Here is a 19,985-nt window from a genome sequence, read left to right as displayed (position 1 = left end):
GGTTAAATAGAAGCGGACAAAGGGAGCTCCTGCAGCTGACTGCACTCCGCTGCGGGAGAGCCGGGAATCGCGCTCCGCCCCCGCTGCTGGCGGGGCGGGGCAGGAAGAGCTGCGGGCGCATGCGCAGCCGGGCCGCCGGCTCCACGAGTCCCCACGAGCACCGCCCACCCCGGGGGCTCAGCCGGAGACCCCTCCCCACCCCGGCCAGCCTAGCCATGGAGCTGGCGCAGGAGCTGGACAAACTGGAGCTGCCGGGGGAGAAGACGCCGGTGGAGGAGGCGGCCGCACCGGCCGACCAGTGAGCAGCGGGCCGGGAGGGAGCGGGAGATTTGAACGCAGGGCGCGGGAGCGGGCGCGGACGGCGCGGGCTGAGCCCCCAGGGCCCCCTGCTGTGGGGGAGGGGCGGTAAGGAGAGGGCTTCCTTCGCGATGCGGGAGTGAATGTATGCGTGGATGAGTGAACTGCGTGGGGTGGGGTGGGGTGGGGGCCGCCCCCAGGGAGCCGACCCTCTAATGGGGGAGACCCCAACAAACTAGCCTGGGGCCGGGGAAGGTCGTCCCCGGAGGGAGGGCTCTGGGGTTAAGGCCCGGGGCGGGGGGGTGTGGTCCTCAGACCTCGGGGACCCTGAGGCTCTGGTTGGGGGCAGTGCGGGCAGACCCCGGGGGTGAGGGTGGAAGGTGGAAGGAGCCCGGAAAGGTGGGTCTATATGGGCGTAGGAGGGGCATGAAGAGCTTTGAATGCCGAGCCAAGGCTTGCAGAACAGGAGGGGCTTCCTGCGCACTTCGAGTTCCTCGGCTCTTAGATTGATAGATAAGGGATTTTTAGTCTTTTTTGTGTGTGTCTTGGAGCCCTTCTCAGAAAAGTGTTTTTAATCAAGTTAAGCATTTATTAAGAACCTACTGTGTACCAGTCACTGTGCAAAGTCGATACAAAGAAAAAAAGACTTGCCTCTCTAGAAGATCACAGTCTAATAGGGGAGACAAGGCAGTTATGTACAAAAGAAATTACAGAAGAAACACAAAGGATACCGGAGGAAAAAGGGAACAATCATTTATTAAGTGCCCACTGTGTGCCACGCACTGCTCTAGACAGTTCACAGATATGATCTCATTTGAGCCTCACAAAAATCCTGTGAATTACGTCCTATTATTATCCGCATTTTACGGTTGAGGAAACTGAGGCAGACGGTGAAGTGATGTGCTTGGCTTCATACAGGTGTTAGTGTAAGGCTGGATTTGAACTCAGCTCTTCCTAGCTCCGGGCCCGGTGCTCTATGTCACGTGCCCCCAGCTGCCTCTAATTTGATTGTATTGAAATAGTTATCAAAATATATGTATTTTTAAAGTTGATTAGGAGACCCCGATCCAGATTAGGAGCCCCTGGGGCAGCTCAAGCAAAGCTTGGAAGGAAATTAGAGATTCTCAGAGTCGGAGCAGAAGAAAGGACGTTCTGCCCGTGGGCATGTGGATGGGCCACGGGGCTTCTCGGCCAGTTTGAAGGGAGGAGTGGGTGAAGGGAGTGATGGGTAGGAGGGCAGAAGGGTGGCCTGGGGCCTGGTTGTTAAGGGGTTTCAACGTCAGGCACAAGTTTGTCTTTAGCTGAAGGCAGTAAAGAGTTGATTTAGTAGGTGTGTGACTAGTCATAGCTGCTCTTTAGGAAAAGGGGGTTGTGTGCGGGGAATGAGTTGGAATGCAGAGATCTGGGGACTCCTAAGGCAGTAGTTCAGGCCAGAGGCGATGAAGGCCAGAACTGTTAGAGGTTATTTTGTTCAGCCTTCCTGTTTTACCGGTAAAGATCATAAGGTCATAGATTTAGGGCCATAAGGGGCCCTAGAGGCCACCTAATCCAACCCTCTCAGTTTATCATTGAGGAAGCTGAGGCCCACAGAAGTTAAGGGACTTGACCAAAGTCAAACAAATAGCAAGTGAGAGCAAAGATTTGAACCAGAGTCCCTGATTGCAGATTCAGCCCGCTCTCTTCATTGCGCCGAACTGCCTTTTATTCACGGTGTCCTGACTCCAAATCTAGGGGGCTTTTTCCTAACTTACCTCTGACCGCTGAGGTTCTTTGACCTTCAGGAAGTCCCTTCTCCATTCTGGGCCTCGGCATTTTCCTCTTGCAATAAGAAGATTGGGTGAGATGAGCTCCCAGCTTCTGGACCTAGTTATTGCAGGCTGACGATAATGGCATCTCATCCTGTGATCCTTCAAGTCCTTCAGTGCTCCATCAGCCAGACATCTTCCTCCAGCTTTTTTGGCATTTCATGTAATTTAGTGTAGTCCTCGAGCTGTCCTGTGGCTGCATGTACATACATATCTGTAGCCGCCTCAGCTTTAGCAGTTTTTTATAAAATCTCTATTCCCCTTTACCAAGGAACACACAGAGCTGCGAGAGCTAGCGCTAGCAGACCTGGGTATATTTATGGCCCCCTCCTCCCCACCCCTTCCCCGGCCCCCAAGTCTTCTTAAAGATGATGCCTCCCAGGGCTTAGGTCTTGGCAGAAGAGGTTAAATTTCTGTCTGTTTATGGGTAAGGGTGTATACTCAGGTGAGGTCCATTATCTGGTCTTTGTCTCTCAGAGCAGTCAGTCAAGCATTGGGTTTTTTTGGTGGTTAGTTATTTAAAATTATACACACACACACACACACACACAATTCCCCCAACTACATGTTAAAACAGTTTTTAAACATTTTTTTTTAAGTTTTGAGTTCCAAATTCTATCCCTCTCTTCTCTCCCCTTCCCCGAAGATGGTAAGCAATCAGATGTAGATTATACATGTACAATCATGTAAAACATTTCTATCTTAGTCATTTTGTATAAGAAGACTCCAGAAGAATGAAAGAAAATGAAAGCATGCTTCAGTCTATATTCAGACAAGTATCAGTTTTTCCTCTGGAGGCAGCATGCTTCATCAATAGTCCTTTGGGATTGTCTCCAATCATTGTATTGCTGAGAATAGCCAAGTCATTCACAATTCTTCATTTAACAATGTTGCTGTTACTGTGTTCAACATTCTCCTGGTTCTCTTCACTTCTCTTTGCATCGGTTCATGTAAGTCTTTGAGGTTTTTCTGAAATCATCCTTGTCATTTCTTATAGCATGATAGTATTCCATCGCAATCACATACCATAGCTTCAGCCAAACATTTATGAACAGATTGCAGTATGCCTGTGCTGTTCGAAGGCAGCCAACCAAGCGCATCCATTTGAGGTGCCAGTGCTGCCCTTCCCTCTGGAGCTTTAGGTGGATTTTATTTTGTAAACTCCTCAGAGTTGCAGAGGACTTTGGAGATGTAGATAGCCTAGCCCAGAGTGATGAGGTGATGTGCCAAGCTGGTTCCCTGTTCTCTCTTGTTAGAAGGCCAGACGGAATCCTCCTCGTGCCTAGAATGCCCCCAAATCCTACTTCTCCGGGCCTTTCCTGAGCCCCCAGTTGCTGGGGCCTTCCTTTCAAAGTACCTTTTTCTTGTTTGGTGTACATGTATGTATGTATGTATGTGTTATGTCCCCCAGCTCCCAGGAGATTATGAGCTCCTTGAGAACAGCAACTGTTTGCTATGGTCTTTTTATCTCCAGAGCCCAGAATAGTGCCTGGCATATAGTAGTTACTTACATGTCTGTTTATTGCTTGATTGAACCACACAAGAAATAGAACTATGGGGTTGTAAGCTTTTTGTTGGCAGGGATCCTATTTTATTTAAATCTTTCTCCCCCCCCCAACACCTACGTAGTAGGCATTTGATAAATTTGTTGGATTGAACTATATATAATTCAGTGCCTTACATTGTGTTCTTTAGTATATCATGGTAATAACACATCCCTTATTCACCCCCAATTCATATGATTTGAACTACAACCAGGCTTGCCATAGGCTAATGGGAAACAAATACTAGGGAGCTGATTCCCAGGAATAAGTAGGAAGATAACAAGAGAGCCCCAGGACCCCTTGCAAGTCTGTCCAAACTATATAGACATGACCTGTCCCAGGGTGCTGAAGCTGGGAGGCATGAATGCTGAGCCATCATCTGAGATCCTTGAAAGAGTGTGGGAAGTGAGAGTGGCATCACAGGTCTGGAAGATGGCAAATGTCCCAATTTTCCAGAGAGGGAAGAGGAGGCTGAAAATCTGAAAAAGGTCACTGAGCCTTACTTTGATCCTGGCAAAATTCAAGGTTATATTATTAAAGGGAGGGTTTGTGAACAGCTAGAAAAGGAAACAGTGGTTATAACAAGCCAGTGTCAGAAGAGGTGGACACCCTCTCCTTTTTTTCACAGGGTAGATTAGGGCAGACCTTGGAGCAGTTGGGGAAGGTTGCTGAGAGGCACAGCATAGGAAGATTTTTCTTTCTTTTTAAAAAAATATTTATTTATTTTCGGTTTTCAACATTCATTTCCATAAGTTTTAAATTTTCTCCCCCTCCCTCCTTACTCCCCCCCCAAGACAGCATGCAATCCTGTATGGGTTCCACACATACGTTCCTGTTAAACACATTTTCACATTAGTCATGTTGCATAGAAGAATTGTAATGAATAGGAGAAACCATGAGAAAGAAAACAAAAGAGAAAAGAGTCTGCTTCACTCAGCATTCCAACTCCGTAGTTCTTTCTCTGGATGTGGATGGCATTTTCCATCATGAGTCCTCTGGAAAAGTTTTAGGTCCTTGCGTTGCTGAGAAAGGCTAAGTCTATCAAAATCAGTCGTTGCACACTGTGGCTGTTACTATGTACAGTGTTCTCCTGGTTATGCTCACTTCACTCAGCATCAGTTCATATTTCTTATATCACAGTAGTATTCCATCACAATCATGTACCACAACTTGTTCAGCTGTTCCCCAACTGATGGGCATCCCTTCGATTTCCAATTCTTGGCCACAAGAAAAAGAGCTGCTATAAATATTTTTGTACATGTGGGTCCTTTTCCCAGAGATATTGCTGGGTCAAAGGGTATGCACCTTTTTATAACCCTTTGGGTATAGCTCCAGTAGGAAGATGTTTCAAATAATGAAAGCCTGCAAGAGGGGGATGGGTCACCTCAGAAGTCATGGGCCCTGCCTCAGTCAAGGCATTCAGAAAAAAAGCCAGGTGGTGATTGGTCAGGCATTGTCAGGTCCACTTGGGACCAAATGACCTGTGGTTCTGCCTTCTGGGAGCCAGCAGAATAGTCCAATCCCTCTACCACATGACCCCTTTTCAAGTACGTGAAGATGACCCTCACGTCTCCCAGTAGGTAAAAGGTACTAAGAGGCAATTCAATTTTTGGCCTAATGTAATAAAGAAGTCTGTAATATTTAAAGCTTTTTTACAAAGGGGGTGGCTTACCTTGTTAGTTCATTGAGAATATTTGAATTGGGGCAACTTGCCTGGGCTGTCATAAAGAAATGAATTCTTGCATTAGGGTTGATAGGTTGACCTCTGAGGTCCATTTTCCAGCTCCTGATTCACTCTAAGGTTTTCTGAGTTCCACATAGCTCTCTGTCATGGTTTCCCTCATCTCTGAAATTTCTCCCTCTTTCTGTTACAGTCCCAAGCACATGCCTACCCTTAGTTTCCCTTGGGCTCACTCAAGTGGTATTGAGTATTATTGAATACTTAGATGGCGTCTTTGTCCCAAGTGCCCAGAGCTGTAGGCTGTCATAGGATGAAGAAGGAGCCCTCTTAGATTACATTTTGAAAAGCTAAAAGAGCAGCATGTCACACATTGAATATCTTCTTAGAAGTTTTTTCAGAGGAGAAGTTATTTTAGACAAAAGTCAACTTGTCTGCCTATCCTTGGTTTTTCCCTATTTTAGCATAGGAAAATTTTTGGTATTAGCTACTCTGGAGAGTTAAATATGGAAAGGGATCTCTTTGGTTTGTAGATAGAAAAAGAGACCGGGAGGACAAACTCTTGTTTCTTGGTTGTGCTAATATAATACATTGTCTCTTCTTCTAAAGATTTCAGAAGAAAATGGCCACAATGTTTCCTGATGCAATCCTGCGACGCGGAGCAGATAATCGATACCTGGTGCTGGAGGTCAATGTTGTACAGAACGAAGGAATCCCAGAGAAACATCTAATCATAACAACTTCTCAGTCACTGGAAGATCAAGAGCTCTGCATCCTTAGGAATGAGTGGTAATTGATGTGCGCATGTGCTAGTTGAACTGACATTCTCTAGATATCTTCTTAAAGTCTAGCAGAATACTGGCAATTAATCTTTGACTAGAAATGAACGGGGTTTTGAATGTGGATCAATTCTGTGCTGATATTGTGCTCCGCATCTCAGGTCTCTGTTTCCAAACCCATTTGAGGAAATAAAATGAATAACTCAAACTCTGTGGGGATTAAACAGAATGTTACTGCAAATATTGTTAGTTTGTCCACAGTCACACAACTGGTAGAGGTCGAGTGAAGACAAAGAACATCGTTGTATTAATGACTGCTCCTTCTTCCACCTAGACCTTCATTCTGTTCAGTTGTAGCATGAAATCTAAGTTAGTTTTTAAGAAGCATCAAATGAAGTTTAGCGTATAATTCTTTTTTTAAATTTTTTTTTTTAACATTTAAAAAAATATTTTGAGTTCTGAATTCTCTCCCCTGTGGTCTCTCCCCTCCCTATTGAGAAGGCAAGCAATATTATTTCAGTTATATATGTGAACTCCCATGTGATTATACATGTGAAAACATTTCCATATTAGCCTTGATGCAAAAAAGAAAAGTGAAAAAAGTCGTCTTCAGTCTGTGCTCAGCGCTTATCTGTTCTCTCTCTGAAGGTGGATAGCAGTTTTCATCATGGGTCCTTTGGAATTGTCTTGGATCGTTGTATTGATCAATGTTAGCTAAGTCTTTCACAGTTGATCATCCTTACAATATTGCTCTTCCTGTGTACAGTGTTCTTTTCTGCTTCACTTTGCATCAGTTCATATACGTCTTCCCCGGTTTTTCTAAAACTATCCCTTTCATCATTTCTTATAGTATTATCTTGTGGTGTTCCATCACAATCACGTATCATAACTTGTCCACTCATTCCCCAGTTGATGGGTATCTCTTTAATTTCTAATTCTTTGCCACCATGTAACCAGAATGGCCTTTGTTTTCTTTGAGTGACTCAGTTTATCTCAGTGAGCTTTACTAGGTGCTAAGCCCCAGGCCCAAACCCCATTAGGTGTTAACGTAATCCATGTGGATGTGAACCTCCCAGGGTCCTAAGGGGAGGGGCCAACTCAAGAACCAATCACCAGAGCCTGAGCTCTGGTGATTCAGATGGTGTTTGATGATGTCTGAAGCCGTATAAGAAGGGGCTCTGGAGATGGTGTTGATGAGGAGACTCTCGGCAGCTGTAGCTAAGGAGCCCTCCAGCTTGTAAACCCAGATGTTGAAATTTTGTTGAACTCTGGTAACTATGTGTTGGTACTTGAATCAGACAAAGTCTGTTGATGTTTGAAATTTGTTTGCATTGTTTTGAAGTTCAGGATGCTGGTTTTTTTCCCCTGAACTAACTGAATGATATTTGAATTAAAAGTAAGCTTGTCAACCCCTTCACCTTGCTTTCCTTAATTAAGCAAATCGAAAGAACCTGTGCTGTTGGCAGCTTTCTGGGTGCTGGCTGTGGGTGGATCTTATACCCCCACAGAAGCTGCTAGTCAGATTGTTGAAACACACAACAAAAAGAACTGCTCTAAATATTTTTGTACAAATAGGTCCTTTTCCCTTTTCTTTGATCTCTTTGGGATACAGACCTAGGAGTGATATTGCTGGGTCAGAGGGTCTGCATAATTACATAGCTCCTTCCTCGTTCCAAATTGTTCTCCAGAGTGGTTCGACCAATTCACGACTTCACAAACACTGCATTAGTGTCTGTGTTTTTCCACATCCCCTCTAGCATTTGGCCTTTTCCTTTTCTGTCATATTAGCCAATCTGATAGGTGTGAGGTGGTACCTCAGAGTTGTTTTAATTTGCATTTCCCTAATCATTAGTGATTTATAGCATTTTTTTTTCAGTAATCATTGATAGCTTTGATTTCTTCTGAAAACTGCCTGTTCGTATCCTTTGACTATCTATCAATTAGGAAAGGACTTTTATTTTTATAAATTTGGCTCGGTTTCTTGTATGTTTGAGAAATGAGGCCTTTATTAGAGAAACTTGCAGTAAAACTTTTTCCCAGTTTCCTGCTTTCCTTTTAATTTTGTTTGCCCAAAATTCTTTAACCCTTGTTTACATCATTATAGCAATGCTACCTAGGGGCATAGGGCAGACTGATCTTGGATTTGTGCCCAGGTTTCAAGATGGAACTAAAAAAAGCCTTTATATTTCATTCTTGTTACATTAGGCTTGCTGTTCCTAAAATTTTAGGAAGGCATAGGAATGATGGATGGCTTAAAAATGGAAGAATAAATAGCAAGGACTGAAATTCTCAGCCCTTTGAGATTAGATTATGTAAAGGTGGCCAGTTGTTTAATAACTCTTGGAGCCTAAGCAGTTAACTTCTTTCTATTTGACGGGAATCCATGAGTGTATTTGTGCTTTTTTTAAAAGTTGGAGGCAGGTAAAGACTTTTATAAAAAACTCGATATTGATTGGTATCTGGCTCTGCAGAAAGAGGTCACTGTGGGACGGTGACCAGAGTCCTGGCTCTGAATCTGGAGATGATATTCAGTTGTTTCAGTCCTGTCTGACTCTTTGTGACCCCCTGATGAAGATACTGGAGTGGTTGGCCATTTCTTTCTCTAGTTCATTTTACAGATGAGGAAACTGAGGAAAACAGCGTTAAGTGATGTGCCCAGGGTCACACAGCTGTTTAAGTGTTTGAGCTCAGGAAGATGAGTCTTCCTGACTCTAGGCCCAGCACTCTGTCCACTGCACCACCTAGTTGCTTGTGGATCCAGAGAACTTGGGTTCAAATCTGACTCTTCCTCTTTCTCTTCCTCCTTGGGTGACCTTAGATAATTCATTTAATCTCTTTGGGGTTTAGTTTTCTTATCTGTCACATAAAAGGCTTAAACTAAGTGATCTGCAAATTTGTTTTCCTGTTCTAAATCCTATGAATGAGCAATGTTCCGTCTTCTGTAGGTGAAGCTCTAATCATGTCTCTTTTTTGTGCATTTTAAATGAAGCTCCTACATGGCATATATCTTTATTTGCAGGGATGACCTTTCCATAGAGCCAGGAGACATCATTCATTTGGAAGGAGAATACAAAGCAGATGCTTGGATAATAGATAAAGATTTTGGATATTTGACTCTCTACCCAGACATGCTGATTTCTGGCACAAGTGTGGCAAATAGCATTCGTTGTATGAGAAGAGCAGTTCTGAGTGAAAATTTTAGGGTAAGCATGTTAGAAAATGTTATTATGGCTGATCCAAATTCATCGGCTGTGATACTGAACCTTAGGATTCTCAATTAAATAAACTAACAAGACCTGATACTAATTGTTGTGGTGTCCTGAGGTTTATTGCCTGTGGCCAGAGGATTCTTTTAGCCTTGTCTTAAAGAAGCACAATAGTTATATTGTAAAAGAAGTAGCAAAGTAATAAATGAGTTTTGGAAATCAGTGTTGGATGTACTTTCCATTTGATCATTCTATAGGGGAAAAGGATAGTAGATAGTTAATGTAGTAATGTTAACCAGCATTTCTGAGAAAGGAAGACTTAATTTTTTACTAAGATTTCTATTGATAGTTATAAAATTATCTTTTCTGTTTTTGAATACATGTATTAAACATTCCTTTGTTGGGAACATTAAACATTCCTAATTATGTCTGTTCTTGGTAGTCTGTGAAATTATTTTTTGATTATTAGTACTTTAGACATTGTAGATCCATGAGAATTTATTGAATAATTAAGAGACAAAGGAGAAGTAGATGAAGATTTCATATTCTCTTTTCTTGGCTGCTTAATATTAGAAAAATACCCGTTTCTTGGGTAACTATGTATATAAAAAAAGTCTTAACATGTAGCACATCAGAAATACATCTGCCATGTTCTTCTAGAGCTGCGATCCCAATTCTCATCAAATGCTGATTGGCACAGTCCTGCATGAAATATTTCAGAAAGCAATAACTGACAGCTTTGCCCAAGAAAACCTCCAGGAACTTGCTCTACAGACTGTTCAAGAAATAAAACATCTGAAGGAAATGTAAGTAACACAATCAGAACTAGGGTTAAATGTGATTACAGAAACATATCTTGGAATCTCCAAAATGTTTTGGGTCACACTGGGACTTTTATCCTGCTTTTTGCCCCTCCCCATTTCCTCATATGATATTGCCCAGTAAATGCCTGTATATTCCCCTGGATCTAGAATACCAGGAAAAGCATCAGAAAATAAAGTTCTAGAGCAGCTGGAGGAGGCTCATCAAAGGTGTTCCTGTAGAGTTGAGCCCCCATCAGGGTGTTCCTTGGCGGCAGCCTGTGGCAGAGAAGTTTGTACAGCATTGGAAAGAGGGCAGAATTTCTGGGGATGAGTGTCCTGAGAACTGTGAAGAGTGACAGCCATCAGCCAGGGAGGATGACCAAATGAGGCCCCAACTCCAAAAGCTGGGACAGGCAGGGGACAAGCCTTAGGAGGCTCAGGAGTCCTGAGGCAGGTTCCTGGTGATGGCTCAAGTTCAGGAAGCGTGCACTAAATTTGAGCACAGGGGACTTGGTGCCTCAATGCTGGGGTCCCCTGGGGTCCAGGTTGACTCTTTTTCCAAGGTGATCGCCTTCATTCATTGAGTAGTTACATTGGTGACAGAGTGTAGACATCATTTAGTTCAGTCCTCTCTTTTTACAAGGGAGGAAACTGAGGCCCAGAGAGGCCAGTGCTCTTGATCGAGTGAAGGGGCCAGGGAGCTGCACGTGCTCCGGCCTCTTTACTCTGGTTTGTGAGTATGCGTCGTGGCCATCTGCCGGCCCCTTAGGACCAAGGCAGTGTGGAAGAAGCCTGGACGAGGGTTACTGTGTTGTTGTACTGTGTTACTCTTTCACTTGGCATCATGCTGGCACACATCTGCAAAGGACTCTCAGCAGAATAGCGCTGCGAGGTCAGTATCATTATCCCCTTTTCATAGATGAAGCAATTGAAGCTCTGATTGGCTAAGTGACTCAGAGTCCGCGTGGATCCTCATTAAGAGTAGAGATAGTAGTTGGCATTTGTAAAGTGCTTCATTGCCACAGATACTTGGTCCTCTAATTTGGGCCTCCCTCAGTCAGGAGATGAAGCATTCCAGTCACCATTTCACAGATGAGGAACCGCGAGGCCCAGGCAGGCTGAGGGTCTTCTCAAGGCCACAAAGGGCCAGGACTGTGAAAAGTCATTTTTCTTGTCCCTATGTATGCTGGCCCTGCAGAGGACCACTTGGCATCTATACCCCCTTCCTTATATATAGGCACTGTATTCAAAGGTATTTTATGTATTTAAACCATCTTAGAATTCTCATTTTATTTATTTTTAATTGAGTCTGGCATTTTAGTGTGAGAAAAGTGAGCGATTCTTTATAGCGTCAAAGGCAGATGCTGTTAGCTGTGGTCAGAGACGACAGGCAAGCAGGCCACATACGACACGGAGGTAGCTTGGAAGTGCCGAAGGCATAGAAAGAGTTGGGGGAAATGTTCTGTGGTCAGGGCGCAGTCCGGAGCCCCTCCTGGCTCCTTCTCACAGGACGTTCACACGTACACGTGTTGTCATCATGGTACGGTACCATTTGCTTTTAGGTTTCCATGGAAGCAGCTCTGTGGAGGGGACCTCATCATCAGAAGGTGTCACTGGAGTCTTCCTCCAGGAATCCAGGTGGTTGTGTGACCTTAGACTCGGGGTCACGTCACCTTTCTTGGCTTCTCCACTGTCTCTTCATCTTCTTCCTTTTTTATATTCACTGTATCCTTGCTTGTTTTTAAAGGTATCACTTGAACCTGAAACAAGATGAATTTAAACAAGAAGTAGAAGACTATCTTCCGTCGTTTTCTAGATGGGCTGAAGATTTCATGCACAAGCCTGCTTCCGTGGACCTCGCCAGGACGCCCCTCACTCCGTGAGAAAGCCATTCGAGTCTGACCCTTTTTCTCTCACTGGTTAGGATTCTCTGATGGTTAGCAGTGTTGAGTCATATCTTTTCAAGGCAGAGCAGTCAGTCTTTTGAAGGAATTAAAAATTTCTGAGGAAATAAAATTTTCATTTTTGAGGATGGTCTATCTAGAGAACCCAAAAGAATCAACTAAAAAATTAATCAAAACAATTAATAACTTCAAAGTTGTAGTTTATGAAATAAAAACTCATAAATAATGACCATTTATCTTTATTATGAATAAAACTCAGCAAGAAGTTAAAAATTTTTATTCAAAGATAGCTACAGGATGTAAAAAATTTTAATCCATCTATCAAGACACATAGGAATTAGCTAAGTACAGTTATAAGACCTTCTTTACAGAAATTTGTTGTTGTTCAGTGTAAGTTGTGTCCAGTTCTTTATGACCCCATTTAGGGTTTTCTTGGCAAAGATACTAGAGTGGTATGACACTTCTTTCTCCAGCTTGTTTTACAGATGAGGAAACTGAGGCAAATAAGGTTAAATGACTTGTCCAGAGTCCCACAGCTAGTAAGTGTCTGAGGCTGGATTTGAACTCAGGAAGATGAGTCTTCCTGAATCCAGGCCCAGCACTCTATGTACTATGGTGTCACCTAGCTTCCCCTAAGTAATAGACTGACCTAAAAAATTAGAGAAATATTCATTGCTCATGGCTAGATCCATTTTACAGATGCAGAAACTGAGGCTGAAAGTGCTTAATTGACTTGCTCAGGGTCCCACAGCTAAGTAAGCATCTGATGCAGGATTTGAATGCAGGTCATCCTGCTTCCAGTGACTTGCCCAGGTCACCTGGCTGGGACATAACCCCAGATCTCCTGACTTCCAGGACCGTGGTCTTTGTACCAGGCTGCGCTGAGTCTTTTTAGGAAGCCTGGCATGTTTCACCTACTGATTGGTTTGCATGCACAGTCATCTGTTGTTCTCATTTTTTTCAGAAGAAATATGCATTTTTTTTCCCAGATTATGCGATAGAAAAAAGGATGAACCATCTTGTAGGATTCAAGTAACAAAAGCTCTAGATATTGAAGAGAATGTTTGGTCTCCAAGGTTTGGCCTGAAGGGCAAGATTGATGTCACAGTCAACGTGAAAATCCATCGCGGGTCTAAAGCTACGTGTGGAATAATGCCATTGGAGCTTAAAACCGGCAAGGAATCGAACTCTATTGAGCATAGAAGCCAGGTACAGATGCAGATTCTTGAGACAGGAGATAGTTAATCTGCCCAAGAACACGTTCTGATTCACTTATCTTTAAAATGCAATAATGTCCCCTTACTATTTTAATTCCAAATTCTGGCTTTCAATTTGGGCATGTTTCCTGCCGATCCATTATGAGAAAATGTATCATAGAAATGTATACTGTTAGGGGTAGAAATTTTTCTTTGGAAAAAATAGTAGCAGAATAAAAATAGAGTTTTAAGCTTCCTCTTTCAATTTTTGACGTCTAACGAATTTCATCTAAGATTAAGTAGGGGAAATGGTGTATTACTACTATATTAAATGTATTGATGATTTGAGATGAGAACCTAATGAATGAAATGAGAACCTAAGCATTCTTGAAATGTAGACATTAAATACTTCTGACGATTTTGGAGGGAAGGAAATAAAATCATTACAGTAATAAGTTAAAACCATGTTATCACTTGTATATATTAGGAAACATTAATTGTAACCTAATTATAATCATATTACTATCTGTTATAGACCAGTAATGAAAAAAATTATCTGTCTTATACGTGAATTTGTATTACAGAGAGTAAGCCATTCCTTTTTCGCATTTTAAAACTTTAAAACATAAGCAATATTACATAAAATATGTTCGTATTACAATCTGAGTTTTATAGCTGAACCTTAGCTAAAGGACCTTTCTGTTATTAAGTGCTTTTTTGCCACTGCTAACAGACTTTGAAATGAAAGTTTTAGGTTTTAGATTCAAACCCAAAGTAATTTGGGGTTTTATTTTTGCTGCTTCTGACTTTACAAATGTTGAGGGATGTAGGAGGAAGAAAGCATTTTTGATCTCCAAAGACTTTAGTTTTGTACTTGGATAATTATGTAACTTGGACTGAAGTTATAGCTTTGAAATTTGACCCAGTTGTGGTCCTCACAAGCAGAGTAAAGCAAGCCAGATGTGAAGAGAAGCAGTTAATCCTTTATAAAGTTAGATTTGCAGCCATGTGCTTGGAGTGTCATGGAGACCTTCAAACTTTCCATCTGGTTTTCACAGACAGGTTTGCTGAAATTGCTTAGGCCTGCTGACCGGTGCACAAACACTTAGGATTCTCAAATTGACTCAATTGCGGTGGCCCCAAGTTGAATTATTCCATTTTGTTCAGTTCAACTTTTATGTAAGAAGATGAATCATATGCAATAGTAGGGCGTTTATAGTATAACAAGACAGTACCTTTGTTGCAGTGACCAAGTTTCCACTTTCTAGAATAAGTTTATAGTGAGAGCACTGTCTACCTAATGTGCAGAAAATAAAAATAGAATTCGAAATATGCAAGGTGTACAATAGGTGAATCCTTACTTTGGGACTTCCTTATTTTAATTAGCAGGTAGGCCCTAATTAACAAATTAACTTCGTGCCAAAAATCTGTTTCTAAATTGATTAATTGTAACTTGTAACCCATTTTCTACCTAGAAACAATATTATAATTCGTGGTTAAGTTAACTAGCCCTCCAAAATCATATTTAGCAAACTCCCTTCCTCTCCATCTGTCAGGCTTCGGGAGCTGGCTTACTGGCAATTTGGGTGGGAAGGTTCATGGAGGAATTATGGTGGAATGGGGTGTAAGTAGTTATTTATGAGTATGTACATATTTATATCTATATGTGGATCATTCCAAAGTTGTGTTAAAGCATTGCCAGGAACTATGAATTACATTCAGTAATCAACACAACAAAATGTTTCACATTTAATTTATTTAACAACACAACAGACTGCCATGTTCAGATGAATTTAATTTATCAAGCTCAGACACCAAACTCTGTGTGAATATTATTTTTTCCAATACTAATTTTTTCCATTCCTTACTATCTTGGCAGCTGAAGTACCCTAAGTATTCCTGGAAATGATTTAAATAGCAAGGCTCTTGGAACTAACATTTTCTTTGGAGAGTCTTTATCTCTGGGATCCTCTTTCTCTGTCAACTTAGGAAATCTTTGTTTCTTAATTGAACTGAATGTATCCTGGGCACAGAAGAAACTTACCTTTTTAACCTGGTGGGATAACAATTTTTAAGTAAAATATAACTTTTTATTTGTTTTTCAAAAACCTACTGTTAGCACTCAGCTAATAGAACAGTATGCAAATGTAATTTATACATTAAGTTTATTCATTTATTTACTTATTTACCCATTTATTTATTGTTGAGGGGGGAAGGCAGGGCAATTGGGGTTAAGTGACTTGCCCAAGGTCACACAGCTAGTAAGTGTGTCAAGTGTCTGAGGTTGGATTTGAACTCAGGTCCTCCCGACTCAAGGGCCAGTGCTCTACTCACTGCACCACCTAGCTGCCCCCTACATATTACATTTAATATGGATCTTTTATAAATTAACACTCATTGTCATCCTTTAAATGAAAAGTAATTAATAGCTCTCAATTTGACCTATAATATTTATGCATTTGCATATATAGATTTAAACAGAGGTTCTACATCTGATGAAATTAGATTAAGATCATTTTGATGAGTCTTTGTTTAGCATTGGTTTACGTTAGGGAGCTGCCAAGAGAGTAAATGACTCTGAATTCCTTAATCTTGTCCCTCACAGCTTTCTCAAGCTAAAATTGATTTACTATAACTCAGCTGTCATTAGGAATACTAAATTGGCCCATTGAAATGATTGATGCCTGGCATTCTGGGAAATAATTCTTGGCAAAAATGTCAGCATACTCACTGTAGTATTAGGCTTGTGTTTACAGGCGCTAGTGCCATACTCTGGGCTGACTTCTGTAAAGTCACTCAGGAATGGCCAGTGGCCTTAGAAGCTTTTCCTTTTTCCTTCTTCCCTATTGGGCAGGGACCTACTGTTGTCCAGTCCATGAGATCCAGAGTGAATTGGGTTTAAGGCTTGATCTTTAAGAAAGAAATCCAACCAGTAAAACCCAAGTTAACTAGGTAGCTTTCAGCCATCAAAATTTACCTTCCTTTGGTCAGAACACCCTCAGGAGAAGGGAGGGCAAGGAGAGGACAGGAGAGGGCAAGCTGAGTTGCCCAACTGCAACTGGCCAGCTGGGTGCTCATTCAGGCAGCTCAGACTACTCTAGAGGTTGTAGTTTGTCCTTCATTCTAGAAGAGGATCATGACATCGGATGATGTTACTTGCATTGAATTGGATTGAAGTGGAGGGAGGGCTGTGCAGAGTCGCCAGCCTCACTTTCAGCCATCTGGGACCAGTGGCCAGATATTGGTCAGGATGACTGAAGATGGTCCAGCTTGCAGTGGGAGGCCTTGGCCATTTTAAGTTAAGGTCTTTTTATGTTCTCACTTTGAGTAAGGCAACGCGAATTCAGTTAATAGGCCTCTTTAAGAGAACCTGAAAAGACCTTAGCTTGAAATGTCTAAGGTCTCCCACTGCATCTTGGGCCGTCTCCAGTCATCTTGTTTGATATCTGGCCACTGGACCCAGATGGCTCTGGAGGAGAAAGTGAGGCTGGTGACCTTGCACAGCCTCACTTTGAAGTCAATTGCAAGTCTTGTCATCATCTCCCTGATGTCATGGTCCTCTTCAAGAATGAAGGACAAACCACAGCCACCAGGTGTTGGCTGGAATCTTCGACCTCTTTGACCCAGTTCAAATCTTGTTTAGGGCTGATACCGAATGGCTTCTCCTGTGGCAAGAGGAAAGTAGAGGGAGGAGGGAGTTGCTTACTCTCCCTCCTTCCCCTTCACCATCTGTCATCGGTTCCCCTTGGTCTAGGCCACCTTTCAGTGGTAGCATCCCCAAGTCCTGTCCCATTTCCATATTGATCCTGTCAGAAACCCTATCCCAGACTCTTCTTTGCTCCTGGCACTACCTCCTATGATGGAATGATCTGAATAGGCTGAGTCTTTTATTTCAGTAATTCACTTTTTTCATGGAATTTGAGTGAAAAAAAGAGAAAGCAAAGGTGAGGGCAAGACACAAGAGCCTATTAACTTGTTGCCTGTTTCTTTCTTCTTTGTTTACTAGAAAGTGAGATTGTAGTCTTTCATTCAGGGAGCCAGGGGAGGGATCTTGGTCAGAAGAAACAGGTAGTAGCATTAGGAAAGGAAACAGATGGGCTAACTAACACTGAGGGCCTGAATCAGGAAGGAAGTGAGCTGAAAAGCATCTGGCCAGAAGGAAGATAGGGCCCTTGAGGGTTATGCTAATGAGAATCCTCAGCCTTTCCCCCATGGTTCCTCACCCCTTGGCACTCAAAGCACCCACCCTGCTGGTCCCCTTGCTGTGGCCGACACCTAGTAATAGCCTTGAGCAGAGGCACTCCTCATTTCCTGGCAGGAGGGAGAAGAGGGCCAGAGCAGATGAGTAGGAATCCCGATTCTGGTATAGCCCAGCTAGAAGGATCTCCCGTGAGTCCCAGCTTGGAATTCTGAAGGGGTTTTCCAATAGGAACCCACTGTGGTTAAGTTTGATGGTTCTATTAACGTGGTACTACAAATGCATTATCAATCAAATTGGGAACCTCTACCCCATAGAAGCAATATAAGATTGCTTCTGTGGGAAAATGATTTTCTGATTTTAGACAAGCAGGTTTACAAATGAACTTTGGTGGTAGAACCCGTTCTTAAATTAGGGACTGGCCGTATTTGTTCCTCATGGTAATCCTGACTAGTATTCTGTACATTTAACTTTTAGCGCATATAATATTAGTCTAACGGGAAAAAATAAGACCCTAACAAATTCTGGCCCCATAAAGTCTGGATAAAAATGTAAAAACCAGGAGAGTTCTCTATATTGGCTTTTAAGTGGTTGGCAGTTTACATGTTTCTTTAAGGTGTAAACAAAATTGAGAGGGATATTGATGTTTGAGTAGGAAGAAGATATTTGCTATTAGAAAGCTCTATTACTCTCATCAGCATTTGTTTATATTATTTTCTGAAGTTTTAAAATGACCCGTAGGTTGTTCTCTATACACTACTAAGCCAGGAAAGAAGGGCTGATCCAGAAGCTGGATTGCTTCTCTATCTCCGGACCGGTACCATGTACCCCGTGCCTGCCAGCCGTCTTGATAGGAGAGGTAAGGGCTACCCCTTTCATCCTTGTTTTTTTCACTGTTAACATTATAAAAGATTCTCAGCCTTCGTTGGCACAGTCCACCTCGGGGCTATTGCAAGGCGTCATGAAATATCTCATCTCTCATTTGGGGTCAGAAACGTTAAAAGGCAGGCAAATTTTTTTTTAAGTCCTGTACTTAGATTTTGGAAAACATTGACCTTAACCTTTTAGAATTTTGCTCCTGAGTAAGGAATACCTCAGTACAAAGCTGGCCCTAGAGAATTCCTGTTTGATCTTGGGTAAGTTACTTGACCTCATTAGGCCTCAGTTTCCCGATCTGTCAAATGAGGTGGTTTGATGTAGGGTTCTCCGATGTCCCTTCCAGCTCTAAATCTATGCTGCTGTGATATTTTTTTTGGCATTCAAATAGTAGCCACCAAAATGTAGACAGGAAGGAAATAAGCCTTTATTAACCACCAGGCACCATGCCATGCCCTGTGCTAAATACTTACAAACATCTCATTTGTTTCCCACGACAACCCAGGGAGGTGGATGCTGTTGTTCTCCCCATTTTACAGATGAGAAAACTGAGCAAACAGAGGTTAAGCGACTTGCCCAGGGCCATACAGCTACTAAGCGCCTGAGGCTGGATTTGAACTCGGGTCTTCCTGACTTCAGGTTCAGTGCTCTTTTTACTGTGCCACCTTGGCTGTCTTATGGTACTATTTATGCTTACGTATAATACTTGGTGATCACAAAGTATATGTGACAGTCAAATCAAATTAAACTGAATTTAATAATTTTTTCTCCTTTAAAAAAATAGAGTTATTAAAGCTAAGAAACCAGATGGCATTCTACTTGTCCCATGGTGTCACAAAATCCACTGCGGGGAAGGAGCAAACCCAGCTTGCACACTTGCCACCAATCGTTAATGATAGTTACGCCTGTAAATATTGCTCACAAATGTACAACTGTGCTCTTTATAGCAGGTAATGAATTTCAGATGGTTTAAATTTAGGTTATAGTTTTTAAAAATTATATTGATAACATTTGTTTTTATATCACCTTTGTTTCTATATATCTAGCTACCTAGCTATGTATGTGTCAATACCGATCCCTCCCTCCTCTACACAGAGAGCTATCACAAATTTGTAACAGATTGAGTTCAGCTTAATGGTGTTGATGGAATTAACCTTGATGGATTTATTATGGTTATTAAGATGCTGCCGCCCTCCCCATTTGTTTCAGATCTATGATTTTACAGATATGAGTTCTCCTGCGGTCACTGCAAACTCCTGTCCATTCAGTATTGATTAGTTTCTTGTATGTTTTATATTTTAAAAGCCTTTTGATTCTACTTAAAATACTGAATATTATCTAAAGTAGGAGAAGAGTGATTTATACGACTAACCCTAGGTCTCTGTTTACTTCAGAGAGATAGTTAATGTCATAACCTGAACTGTCTCCAGTACCTTTCTGACATGGAGTTCTGAATTTAGAGCTGTCGAACAACAAATGGACAAGGGTGCCGTTCCCCTCTCCATGCTGCCTAAAATCGAAAAGGCTACACAGCACCTGAAGCGGTCCCATCTCCAGTACTTCAGCCTTTGGTATCTAATGATAACCCTGGAGTCCCAGTCAAAGGATAGCAGGAGGAGCCACAGAAACATATGGTTAATGTTACCCGCGGAAAGGTAAGCAGAACATTTTGTTTTGTTAGACATCTTATTGTGTAGAC

At 42.2% G+C, this 19,985-nt stretch overlaps 1 protein-coding gene across 1 annotated transcript in view; it reads left to right on the top strand.

Annotated features, from left to right (window-relative positions):
* The first annotated feature begins 215 nt into the window (after nucleotides 1-215).
* The window catches only part of DNA2 (DNA replication helicase/nuclease 2), a 38,829-nt gene continuing 19,059 nt past the window's right edge, over nucleotides 216-19,985 (top strand). Inside the window, exons 1-9 of the mRNA XM_036736427.1 lie at nucleotides 216-298; nucleotides 5,934-6,113; nucleotides 9,123-9,306; nucleotides 9,970-10,115; nucleotides 11,860-11,991; nucleotides 13,006-13,225; nucleotides 18,152-18,269; nucleotides 19,071-19,236; nucleotides 19,747-19,941. Coding sequence (XP_036592322.1) covers nucleotides 216-298; nucleotides 5,934-6,113; nucleotides 9,123-9,306; nucleotides 9,970-10,115; nucleotides 11,860-11,991; nucleotides 13,006-13,225; nucleotides 18,152-18,269; nucleotides 19,071-19,236; nucleotides 19,747-19,941 — 1,424 coding nt within the window. The remainder of the gene's footprint in view (nucleotides 299-5,933; nucleotides 6,114-9,122; nucleotides 9,307-9,969; nucleotides 10,116-11,859; nucleotides 11,992-13,005; nucleotides 13,226-18,151; nucleotides 18,270-19,070; nucleotides 19,237-19,746; nucleotides 19,942-19,985) is intronic.

This window comes from Trichosurus vulpecula, chromosome 8, assembly GCF_011100635.1.
Source record: "Trichosurus vulpecula isolate mTriVul1 chromosome 8, mTriVul1.pri, whole genome shotgun sequence".
NCBI classification, from domain to species: Eukaryota; Metazoa; Chordata; class Mammalia; order Diprotodontia; family Phalangeridae; genus Trichosurus; species Trichosurus vulpecula.
This window is presented reverse-complemented; position numbering and strand designations above follow the sequence as displayed.